The 13,206-nt window shown below is 39.6% G+C and overlaps 1 protein-coding gene across 10 annotated transcripts in view; it reads right to left on the bottom strand.

Moving 5' to 3' along the window:
- Positions 1-13,206, bottom strand: part of NFAT5 (nuclear factor of activated T cells 5) — a 131,171-nt gene that overhangs the window by 73,302 nt on the left and 44,663 nt on the right. For 4 of the 10 annotated variants that reach the window (XM_055297766.2, XM_055297765.2, XM_055297764.2 and 1 more), the window contains one exon: positions 896-1,021. In XM_055297766.2, coding sequence (XP_055153741.1) covers positions 896-1,021 — 126 coding nt within the window. Of the gene's footprint in view, positions 1-895; positions 1,024-13,206 lie in introns of those variants that run through there. The other 6 variants (XM_055297770.2, XM_055297775.2, XM_055297769.2 and 3 more) reach the window with 2 other exon arrangements.

A 13,206-nucleotide genomic window follows, 5' to 3' on the forward strand; every position in this document is an offset into this window, starting at 1 on the left:
CTCTGATAAACTTTAAATATCATTTTTAAAGACAAGAGGTGTCATATTAGGCAGAAACCTCTAATTGGGACAGATAAAACTTCTATGTATATACATATATATGTTTCCTTTTTTTAAAACAAACACACAGCCGTTTATAAACCCAATATTAGGTGGGTAAACTAATATTACAGGAAGGACTGATACTAATTTGTCACTGATGAGACTTTTTTCTATTAGCTTGTCTTTTATTTTTATGTAAAATAAAAATTTGAGCCAATTGTATATCATTAAGTGTATGATTTGAGAGCTGAGTAAAAATAAGTCTAATAAATTTCAAACATTACTTTCTATACTTTTTCATCAATATAAGAAAATGTCTTTATGTAAATATTATATTGACGTCCTCCATTACTTTCAATAAATTGAAAACAACTACGAAGTCACATATATTTTTAAATATAATAAAAAGGTTTCAGTAACATGCTATGAATATAAAAGACACTTGAGTGCTTCAGTCATTTTTCAGATCATATAAAATATTTTCCCTTGGTGCAAGTCTTTAAAATTAATTATTAAATAGAAACTCAAATATAATTTTCTATTCACAGCTTGGTATTTAACCTTTTTAAGCGCAGTCAACCAAACAACTTTAAGCTGGTTCCCATATTTGAAGACAAGGTCCATTTTAGGAAATGGCATTTATAGATGAGACAATGTAAAATTTTAAGAAATAAGAATTACAGCAAGAAAATAATATTGAAAAAGTTTAAGGTTAAAAGTAAATATTTTAATGCCTCTTTTTAAAACCCTCAAATCACACTCTTTTTAGTATGAATTTTGCCAGCACTGTTCATGTTGGCCAGATTTCATGTTGGCACTAGTTTTCTTTAATAAAGTAAAATGAAATGCATACCAGCAGCAACAACAGCTGGAGGAGGCGAGCCTGCCTCACCACCGCTTGTCTGACTCATTGATGCTACAGATGTTTCTCTAGATGGAGGTAACTGTAACTCCTTTGGGAGAAGATCATAGACAGATTCTGTGGGGAGGGGAAAGAGAGGAGAAAACAATTTTTAAAAGAGATACAGTCAACAATCTAATATTATATGCACAAAATGAGTATGTCTTTTCTCTCATGAGGAGAACTGTATTATTCACAAACAATCCCACAAAATTAATGAAAAGAGCTATTAGCAGCCGAGCACAGTGGCTCACACCTGTAATCCATGACTTTGCGAAGCCAAGGTGAGAGGATTGCTTGAGGCCAGGAATTCAAGACCAGTCTGAGCAACACAGTGACCCCCATCTCTACAAAAGTTTTTTTTTTTTTTTTTTTAAATCAGCCAGGCGTGGTGGTGCACACCTACAGTCCCAACTATTTGGGAGGCTCAGGTGGGTAAACTGCTTGAGGTCAAGGCTACAGTGAGCCATGATCATGCCACTGCACTCCAGCCTGGGTGAGACCCTGTCTCAAAAAAAAAAAAAATTTTTTTTTTATTTTTTCTTTTATTATATAATCTTATTGAACTGAAAAATGAATTTCCCATTAGTTCTGTCCCTGTTTTCTTCTTGGCTTTATTCCTTATGTTCAAGACAGTCTCTAGAAAAAGTTATTAACATTGAAAATTGGATAAAACTAGACAGAATGGAAGAAATGCTAAATAACCCAAGATGGTCCAGTATCTTCCTTTGTAATAGTACAAGTAAAACTTACCCTTTACACATGAGATGGCATATACTGTGGATCAGCTTTAAATTGGCTTCTCCAGTCAATTAGTATAATCCTGCTCTTTTACCCAACACCCTTGAGAAAATATTTTAATTCAACACTATCATAATTCATTTTTCCCAATTATTAAAATAAATCAATCTAATCAAAGAAAAACTTTGTGGATTGAAGCTTAAAAAAAAAAAAAAGAATGTTATGGCTCAAGCAAATACTTCTTACTCTCTGAGGCATCTCCAACCCTGGAAAGGCAAAGGTAAAGGAAACTCTTAAACCAGACTGCATAATGCATAAATACCTATATTAGGTTACGATTACTTTTGTATTCCAGATTAAAGAATCCTGTATCTTTTAAAAATATTCTGTAATACTATAATTGCCCATAAAATTATATTAAAATATATTTTAACTTTTTAAAAAATCCCTTATTGTATAGGTTTTTAACAGAAATAATTCCCAAAATATCCTCTAAAGGTAGTAGAATCAATATTAGAAGGAACTTCAAAAGACCAATTAGAGCCGGGCACGATGGTCACGCCTGTAAATCCCAGCACTTTGGGAGGCTGAGGGGGGTGGATCACCTGAAGTCAGGAGTTCGAGACCAGCCTGGCCAACATAGTGAAACCCCATCTCACTAAAAAATACAAAAAATTAGCTGGGCGTGGTGACGGGCGCCTGTAATCCCAGCTACTCGGGAGGCTGAAGCAGGAGAATCGCTTGAATCCAGGAGATGGAGGCTGCGGTGAGCCAAGATTGCGCCATTGCACTCCAGCCTGGGCAACAAGAGCGAAACTCCTTCTTTAAAAAAAAAATAAATAAATAAATAACAGTTAGAAGCATATCACATATACTTATTTTCAAAATAACTGAGGCATCAAGTTTAAGGGACTTGCCTAGTATGCCAAGAAACCCAACATTCCAAAAATTGAAGAAGATTATTAATTATCTGCATGAGTACTTTAAAATACAAAGGTAGCACCATAAGACATTTTATCCATGGTAAGAGACAATATTTCTAGTTAACTGCTTACTGGATTCATAAATACTTTGAGCTTCCTAGTTAATCACTAAAGTATATATCCTAACTTTGAGGTGGATAGGGATGAGGAGGAAGGTCATGAAAGAAAGCTAAAATTAGAAGTTGTACTCTTAAATGATCTTCATTCACAGTAAAGAATAAACTTAAAAGTTTCTTTTGAAAAATGCTGTTACCTGGGCCAGGCACGGTGGCTCACACCTGTAATCCCAACACTTTGGGAGGCCGAGGCGGGGGGATCACTTGAGGTCAGGAGATCGAGACCAGCCTGGCCAAAATGGTGAAACTCTGTCTCTACTAAAAATACAAAAAGTTAGCCAGGCGTGGTGGTGGGCACCTGTAATCCCAGCTACTTGGGAGGCCGAGGCAAGAGAATCACTTCAACCTAGGAGGCAGAGGTTGCAGTGAGCCGAGATCACGCCATTGCGCTCCAGCCTGGGCAATAATAGTAAAACTCCATCTCAAAAACAAAAAAAGAATGAAAGAAATAAAAGAAAGAAGGAAAGATGTTGTTACCTAATGCTTGAAATGTTAATCTTCAAAGCATGTGGCAAATTCAGCATCTGTCGGAATATAATATGCCCTGACTAAAAATTTTCAGTTTGTTAAAATGTTGTTAAAAGCCTTAAGTAGATGGTTGGTCACGGTGGTTCATGCCTATAATCCCAGCACTTTGGGAGGCTGAGGCGCGTGGATCACCTGAGGTCAAGAGTTCGAGACTAGCCTGGCCAACATGGTGAAACCCTGTTTTTTTCCATCACATAAATCATAAATGCATTTGGGTATATCTTTTTCTCTTTTTTATTGAATCTGTTTCTTTTTTTTCAAATTTCCTTTTTGTTTGGGCAAAAAAAAGAAAAAAAAGACTTGAGGCCAGGTGTGGTGGCTCATGCCTGTAATCCCAGCACCTTGGGAGGCCAAGGCAGGCAGATTGAGGTTGGGAGCTCGAGACCAGCCTGACCAACATGGAGAAACCCTGTCTCTACTAAAAACACAAAATTAGCCAGACGTGGTGGTGCACGCCTGTAACCCACAGCTACTTGGGAGGCTGAGGCAGGAGAACCGCTTAGACCTGGGAGGCAGAGGTTGCAGTGAGCCAAGATCACACCATTGCACTCCAGCCTGGGCAACAAGAGCGAAACTCCGTCTCAAAAAACAAACAATAATAATAATAATTAGCTGGGTGTGGTGACACACACCTGTAATCCCAGCTACTTGGAAAGCTGAGGCAAGAAAACTGCTTGAACCTGGGAGACGGAGGTTGCAGTGAGCCGAGATCGTGCCACTGCACTTCAGCCTGGCCGACAAAGCAAGACTGTTAAAAAAAAAAAAAAGGCCTTTAGCAAATTACTTCCATCTTTCAAACAATATGGGGGGAGTAGAGATAGGGAGAACCTAATTAAAACAGAAATGCCATTATCACCAAATATTCAGTGTAATACAATTATCTTTCTCATTCCAGGTTGAAAATAAGAGTTCCTTAGACATAAGAGAGAAACACACTCAAGTCCATTTTTTTTTCTTTTTTTTTTTTTAGATGTAGTTTTGCTCTTGTTGCCCAGGCTGGAGTGCAATGGTGCAATCTTGGCTCACCACAACCTCCGCCTCCCGGGTTCAAGCAATTCTCCTGCCTCAGCCTCCCAAGTTGCTGGGATTACAGGCATGCACCACTATGCCTGGCTAATTTTGTATTTTTAATAGAGATGGGGTTTCTCCATGTTGGTCAGGCTGGTCTTGAACTCCCAACCTCAGGTGATCCCCGCCCACCTCGGCCTCCCAAAATGCTGGGATTATAGGCGTGAGCCACCACACCCGGCCTTGAGTCTATTTTTTTCTTTTTTTTTTTTTGCCCAAACAAAAAGGAAATTTGAAAGAAACAGATTCGATGAAAAGAGAAAAAGATCTACCCAAATGCATTTATGATTTATGTGATGGAAAAAAATTTATCCTAGTAATAGCCCAATCACTAACAGCACGTTACTAATCAGGATTTTATCTCTATTTCTCCAATTATTAAAATAAACTAATCAAATCAAAGCAAAACTTTGTGGATTAAAACACTCTAACTTTCCCAAAGAAGGGTATAAAGTTGAGTCTCCGCTGGAGGTATAATAGTAATGTTACTAAAAAGTACATGGAAAGAAATTAAATACAGAACTTGTTATATTCCACCCCTCTCCAATGTCTGCCCCTCAAAACAAACAAGTAAAATGCAAGGTCAAGTGGAAGGTATAGGAAGCATGGATTCCTTCACCAAAGATGTTTTCTGATTAACTGACTCAAGTGTTTGGAAATAAAAGAAGTCGGCCTGCCAGAAGCTTATCATGTCTGTCCAAGGGAAGCTACAGTTCATATAGTCATTACCAGCACAGGATTTTATTTCAGACATAACTGGGGTGGTTCTGCTACTTTAAATAACTTCTCTAAGACTTAAATCATCATTTAAACTCTTCTTTTACCCCAGTACCCCAAAGATATTCCCTCTAAACTATAACCATACAATCTGAACACAGCCACTGGCCTTTCTCCTAAATCTGCTTCCCATGGGATACCTAAAGATTAAAGGAATATAAATTATGCTGTTAATACTGCTATTCAACTCTAAATTCAACCTAAAATAAATGCTTTTACAGTCTCCACTAGCCAATGAAAGAAATCCTGAATAAGAGCACATGTACTTTATTTTATTCTATTTTATTTTATTTTATTTTATTTTATTTTATTTTATTTGAATCAGGGTCTCACTCTGTCATGCAGGTTGGAGTATACAGACACAATCAAAGTTCACTGCAGCCTCCAACTCCTGAGCTTAAGAGATCCTCCTGCTGCAGCCTCCCGAGTGGCTGGGACCACAAATGTACACCACCACACCTGGCTAATTTTTTTTTTTTTAAGCTTTTTGTAGAGACAGAGTCTCCCTCTGTTGCCCAGGCTGGTCTCAGACTCTTGGACTCAAGTGATCCTCCTGTCTCAGCCTCCCAAAGTGCCTGGATTACAGACGTGAGCTACTGCACCTGGCCCATATGTACTTTAAATCTATGAAAATGACAGTCCTAAATAAGTGCCAGCTACTTCATGTTATGCCACAGCATCTATTTTTCTTATGTTATCTTTTAAATCAGTTCAGATATATAAGAGAATAATGAAATTCTAGGTTTATAAACACAAGATATAAAGAAACAGAATGGGAAATCCCTAATGGAAAGGCAGCTTCTGAGCAAAGACTTGCTTAGGAAACAAAAGCAAAATCACTTTTAGATGAGAGAGAAAAGAGAGCGAGAGAAAGTGAAAGAGAGGGGATATGGGTATTAGATAAGGTTTCTTTTTGGAGTGATAAAAATGGCAATGGTTACACAATTCTGTATTTATATTAATAACCACTGAATTGTACCCTCTAAATGGCTAACCTTTATAGTATGTAAATTATATATCAATAAAGCTTTTTTTTTTTTTTTAAAAAAGGAAGAGAGTAATAGAAGAAGCACAAGTAAGAATTAGACAAGAGCAAGCAGGGTATCTAATAGTGCTCTGATAAACTTCATGGACAAAACCATCTCTCTTCACATAGCTTCTATATATGAAGAAGGCCAAGCTGCAAACTAATTTGTCTTTTAAGGCTCTTCTACTACAGGATCAGGAAAATGCTGCAGGCATAGTTATCCTAAATTCAGTAAAATATGCGATAAAAATCTTTATAAGTTATTGTAAACAAGATGAAGAAATATAGACTTAATAAAATAGATGACTTCTAAACAACAGTACCCAAAAAATGTATAGGTTCAATCTGGAAGAAGGTGGTTATTATATAACAACTTGAACAAAGATACGAATTTTCAACTGACATAGGCTTAAAAGGAATTAAATCTTATGTCATAATTCATCACAGATCATGAAAGACTGGAATATCTGCCCAAAGGAATGAGATGAAACTTAACAAGGATTAATGTAACAGCTGGTAAAATCTGCTCTTGTGCAATAAACTTACGTGTACTCACTCTATTTCTCTCTCTCTCTTTTTTAATCTAGAAGTGATTTTACTTTCGTGTTCTAATGAACTGTTTCTTCAGTCGGCCAAGACTACGGTGATTATTTTCTTTTTATTTATTTATTTTTTCTCAGACAGGGTCGTGCTCTGTCACCCAAGCTGGAATGCAGTGGTGTGATCATGGCTCACTGCAGCCTTGACCTTCTTGCTCAAGCGATTCTCCCACCTCTGTCTCCCGAGTAGCTGGGACTACAGGTGCATACCAGTATGCCCAGTTACCTTTTCAATTTTTTTGTAGAGACGGGGTCTTGCTATGTTGGCCAGGCTGGTCCTGAACTCCTGGGCTCAAGCAAGCCTCCTGCCTTGGCCTTCCGAAGTGCTAGAATTACAGGCGTGAGCCACCATGCCTGACCTGATTATTTTCTTATATATTTTTTCTATTAATGCTGCTAATAACTTGTGCGATAATGTGTAATCAACTCACCTAAATTTCATTAAAAATTTTAGTTGACCAAAATGCCAAGGTAAGTGCACTGCTTAAGTATCCATGTAGTAGAATTAGGGCAAATGTGATATAATAACTCCATTAACATAAATTATTAATATGTGTATAAGAAAAGTAGATAGGCAGAAAGGGAAGCAAGTTCAGAAGATCAAGAATCTGTCTCATGCTGGTGCATTCTCATAGAGCCCAGGGCAACTGGAAAAAGGAAATAGAGGAATGAAATCAACATTTTCAGATATTGAAAATAAATTAATGTTTCCCAATGTTGGGTGGAAAGGAAAACAATGTAAAAATGCACTGACTGGTTGGCTTGTTTAGTCATTCTGTAAACTCTAATAGATCCATTTATGTCACTGATTATTTCTGGGTTAATTCAATCCTTTATTATTCAACACTGTCTACAAGAGGGTGGAAGAATTTCACTACAGTGGGTCAAATTTAAAGTAGGCAGAAATCCTATTCTGAGGCACAGGACAGTGAGAGGGAAGAAAAAAATTGGTAATTTAATAGGGCAACTTAATTCTTTTGTTGTTTGTTTCTTCTCAGTTGGGCATTCTATGTCCAAACGGATGATCACCCAAATCCCCTTCTCTACTGCTTTACTGTTACTGATCATTCCAGGAAGAGATGAAAAGACTTCAAGAGTGCAAGGAGATAAGCCACAGGAAACAGCTGGGAAAAGACATGCTTTTCATGCTGTACTCACTCAGCAAAATAACAACATTAATGACATAATTACAGCTACTATTTTTTGGGCACTTTGCAGGGCCAGGCTCAGTATAAGTATTTTTCTCATTTAACCTCAAAACAATCCTATGAGGTAGGTTTTATCAATAAAGAATGTGATATCTGTATTACAGTAAAAAAAGAAAACACATGTGATAAAAGAAAGATGATAAAGTTTAGGACAGTGGCTTCCTTTGATGGGAGACAAGGAGGAGTAGAAATAAGCTGAGCTGCACTATGGGTTCACAGGTGTTCTTTTTACTAAAGTATATAATCAAATAAAATAGATACAACAAAATTAGGGCTATACACGGATAGAGCACAGCCTCACAGAGATGCTACTAGGCTTAAATAAGTCGATCTCTTGAAAAGGAGTCTAAGTTCTTATTCTTTCTTAGAATTTTCATCCCTACCTCACCCTTGTTGACCTAAGAGCTGGCATTTGGTGTTCAACTGCTTTCGGGTCAGAGAGTAAAAATCAAAATAGTCAGAAAGCCCATCTACTTTATGACTTTTCTCAAGACTGTCTTATTTACTTTCAAGTAGTAAAATAAAGTTGTACAACTAATACTATAGACTTGCATCTATACAGAGATGCATAATAAAAAAGGGGGAAAAAGCTCTGTAAATAAGATGTTTCTGTTTAGTTGTCAAGTAAGCAGCTAAAGAGAAATATCTGTGGTAAAAAAGAATGTTCCTTTGTGTTGGGAATGCTTTAAAAATCTAACAAGAAGTAAACTGATGCTCAGAACAGATATTAGTTACTCAAACAATGAATGCTCTCTGATATGAAATGCAAACATTATAATCCTGAAAAATCCATTTCTAAACATTTTAATCTTGTTTTAAATATTAGATTTTACTTAAAAAAAAAAAAACTCTAAATGTGAAGCTACTCTAGGAATCTGAAAGAGTTAGAAAAAACCTTCAGAAAATGGTTTGGGAATGAAATGCCTTACTCTTCCACCTCTCCATTAACTATCTCAATCAGCTGGTAAATCCCAAGGTTATAATTTCATATTAAATATTCTAAAACAAAATGCCTGGCATCTCCCATGTGCCAACATAGTTCTGCATTGAAGAGAGACAGCATTCATTTTGTTAAAAACACTTCAAGCTTGACAGTCATCATACTTGGCATCTCTACCGGAAAAAATGTACTGGCTGCAGGTCCACTGGATATTCAGTTTCTAAAAGAGTATGCAGTCCAAGAATAACTGGTAGGTAACGCTCTGTTTTAACAAATTTTTCTCAATTTCTAAGTTTAAGCCAATTTACTAGTCTGCTGCCACATATTTACTTATTCGTATCACTTCCTCCAGATTGTATTTCATTACTGTTTTCCTAAAACAATCTAGTGTTTTAAAGTAATTTTAAATAATATACAACAGTATAAATTATATCAATTTGGGGAATAGGAAAACTAACTTGAGTTCTACAGACTTTTTTTTTTTTTTTTTTTTTTTTGAGATGGAGTTTCGCTCTTGTTGCCCAGGCTGGAGTGCAATGGCACAATCTCAGCTCACCGCAACCTCCGCCTCCCTGGTTCAAGCGATTCTCCTGCCTCAGCCTCCCAGATAGCTGGAATTACAGGCATTTGCCACCATGCCCGGCTAATTTTGCATTTTTAGTAGAGACAGGGTTTCTCCATGTTGGTCAGAGTGTTCTCGAACTCCCGACCTCAGGTGATCCGCCCACCTTGGCCTCCCAAAGTGCTGGGATTATAGGCATGAGCCACTGTGCCTGGCCTTCCACAGACAATTTAATATAGTATACCATATATTTTTTTCTACTAGGTATTATTTTTCACTTAAAAACTTTAAAATTATGTTCAGCCAGGCAAAGTGGCTCATGCCTGTAATCCAGGCATTTGGGAGGCCAAGGTGGGAGGGTCACTTGAGCCCAGGAGTTTTGAGACCAGCCTAAGCAACACAGCAAGATCCTGTCTTTACAAAAAATACAAAAATTAGCCAGGTGAGGTGGTGCAAGCCTGTAGTTCCAGCCACTCGGGAGGCTGAGGTAGGAGGACTGCTTGAGCCCAGGAGGTCAAGGCTGCAGTGAGCCATGATTGTGCCACTGCATTCCAGCCAGGGTGACAGAGCAAGGCCCTGTCTCAAAAAAAAAAAAAAAAAAAAAAAGAAAGAAAGAAAATTGTTCTCTAAATAACCTCTTAGCATGAAAGACAGAATGGAATATACCAGTCACCTAACTATTCTGATTATCTATATTTTAAATTTATTTGTTATTTTCTGAAGAAATTACTTGAGTCTATCCTAGAAGGAACAAAACTCTCAAGTTATCAAGAATCCATACACCACTGAGTAAAACATTTATGGTTTATTTATAATTTTTAGATATCTTACAAGAGTACCTTTTCAATAGAGCTTTAAGAACTTTGCGGCGGCCGGGCGCGGTGGCTCACGCTTGTAATCCCAGCACTTTGGGAGGCCGAGGCGGGCGGATCATGAGGTCAGGAGATCGAGACCACGGTGAAACCCCGTCTCTACTAAAAATACAAAAAAAATTAGCCGGGCGTGGTGGCGGGCGCCTGTAGTCCCAGCTACTCAGAGAGGCTGAGGCAGGAGAATGGCGTGAACCCGGGAGGCGGAGCTTGCAGTGAGCCGAGATTGCGCCACTGCACTCCAGCCTGGGTGACAGAGCCAGACTCCGTCTCAAAAAAAAAAAAAAAGAACTTTGAGGCCAGGCGCGGTGGCTCACGCCTGTAATCCCAGCACTTTGGGAGGCCGAGGCGGGCAGATCACAAGGTCAGGAGATCGAGACTATCCTGGCTAACACGGTGAAACTCCGTCTCTACTAAAAATAGAAAAATTAGCCAGGCGTGGTGGTGGGCACCTGTTGTCCCAGCTACTCGGGAGGCTGAGGCAGGAGAATGGCGTGAACCCAGGAGGCGGAGCTTGCAGTGAGCCGAGATCACGCCACTGCACTCCATCCTGGGCGACAGAGCCAGACTCCGTCTCAAAGAAAGAAAAAAAAAAAAAAAGAACTTTGGACTCAGATGGAGTCCAAGAGGAATAAGAGGGCTCAGAGGAGGGTATCAGAAGCCTAGAGGGGAGGGGGAAGGATACCTACAGAGAATAGGGGGAGGCCTGGGAAGGGATTTCAGAGCTTAAGCAGGGTGAGGAGGACATAAATGAGTGGATGAGAGGGGCAAGAGATATTCCAGATGCAGAGTCTGAGCAACATGAAGAAAATATCTATACAGGACAGCCTAGTGTGTGGTGTCAGAACCTAAGCAGGGTGAAGAATATATTAATATCTGTGCAGGGGAGGATGGCTCAGGTTGGGATGTTAGTGCCCAAGGAAGTGGGATGAGGACAGCATCCACACAAGAAAGAAGGCTGATGTACAGGGGGTCTGTCTAGGGTGGGAGGTTGGAACCCAAACAGAATGCAAATCTCCATATGGATGGACAGCCTAGCACAAGGAGTAAAAGCATGAGTAGAATGAGAAGGGTCTCTGTGGAGTGAGTAGGGAGAGCCCAGGATAAAATGCCAGAGCCAGAGAAGGGTGAGGAGGGTATCCATGCAAGGGGCAACCAACAGGGGGTATCATAACCTAAGTAGTAATAAGGATATCCACATAGAAGGATTGCCTGAGGTTGGTTATCAGAGGTTACCCGGCAGGTATAAATAGTGTGCTCACCGGGCAAGAGAGGGGGAGCCTAGCATGGGGAGTTACAATCCAAGCAGGGTGAGGAGGGCATGTGAGGCCTTGGAGCCTGAGCTGAATATAAGGAGGGCATCTGTGTAGAGGGGTTGCCTAAGGTGGGAAAGTAGAAGACTGACTAAAGAGGGCATTTCTGTAGATGGGTAGCCTGGCATGGGGTGTTGGAGTTCAAATGGGGTAGCGAAGACATCTATAGGGGTTGAGGGAGCAGAAGCAAAGAGCAGTTTTAGGTAGGATTCAAAATCCTAGCAGGATAAGCAAGATAGGAGGCTATCTACCTAGTAGGCTGCCCAAAGTCGGGAGTAAGAAACCAAGTAGACTGGAGAGTATTCACAGGTGAGCAGGAGGACAGCCCCGGGTGTCAAGAGCATCCATGTAGGAGGCAAGCTACGAGAGGCCAAGTTGGGTAATTACGGTATTAATGTGTCAGAATGCAGGAGGCAGTAGCAATGGGAGATTGGTTACAACAGGAGATTGATCAAAAAAGTAAACATAGTAAGATGAAAGGAAATCAAGTTTCTCAATAAGATGAAAGAAAATCAAGTTTGTCAAACAGTGAGTTACAAACATAGGGAGAAAAGAAGAAGGAACCCTACGGTATTGCACTGCAACAGGAGGTACTGATGTGAACTCATCAGTCAATATGTACGGATTGAAAAATATAGGCATAAATGTGTGTGTGTGTGTGTGTGTGTGTGTGTACAGACATATAAATATACATATATTCCCTAGCTTCTGTCCTCTGAAAGGTCCTAGGAGAAGCAGCACCCCAAAAGTAACCAGGGCTTTTCAGAGAAATAGGTAGTATCAGGGCTGGGACAGGCAAAATACAAGATGAACCTGGAATGTCTTGTTTTGCTAAAGGTAAGAAAGTACTCAAAGAATTACAGGGGCATATCAAAAGGACACAAAAGACAGCATGGGTTGGGTGCAGTGGCTCATGCCTGTAATTCCAGCACTTTGGGAGGCCAAGGTGGGTGGATCACCTGAGGTCACAAGTTCGAGAGCAGCCTGGCCAACATGGCAAAACCTCGTCTCTACTAAAATACAAAAATTAGCCAGGCATGGTGGCATGCACCTGTAATCCCAGCTACTTGGGAGGCTGAGGCAGAAGAATCTCTTGAACCCAGGAGGAGGAGGTTGCAGTGAGCCGAGGTCACACCACTGCACTCCAGCCTGAGCGACAGTGAGACTCCATCTCAAAAAAAAAAAAAAAAAAAATTAGCTGGGAGTGGTGGCGGGTGCCTACAGTCCCAGCTGCTCAGGAGGCTGAGGCACAAGAACTGCTTGAACCCGGGAGGAGGAGGCTGCAGTGAGCCAAGATCGTACCGGTGTACTCCAGCCTGGGTAACAGAGCAAGATTCTGTCTCAAAAAAAAAAGAAAAAAAGAAAATAAAAAGAAAAAGAAAACCATAAAAGTCCAGGAAACACCAAGGAACGATTTCAGATTGAAAGAAACTAAAGAGATATGACAACTAAATGGACATATAATTCTAAACTGGATCCTTTTGCTATACAGGAAATTATTGGGACAATTTGCAAAACCCAAAAAGCATCTA

Source organism: Symphalangus syndactylus, chromosome 11, assembly GCF_028878055.3.
Source record: "Symphalangus syndactylus isolate Jambi chromosome 11, NHGRI_mSymSyn1-v2.1_pri, whole genome shotgun sequence".
Taxonomy (NCBI): domain Eukaryota; kingdom Metazoa; phylum Chordata; class Mammalia; order Primates; family Hylobatidae; genus Symphalangus; species Symphalangus syndactylus.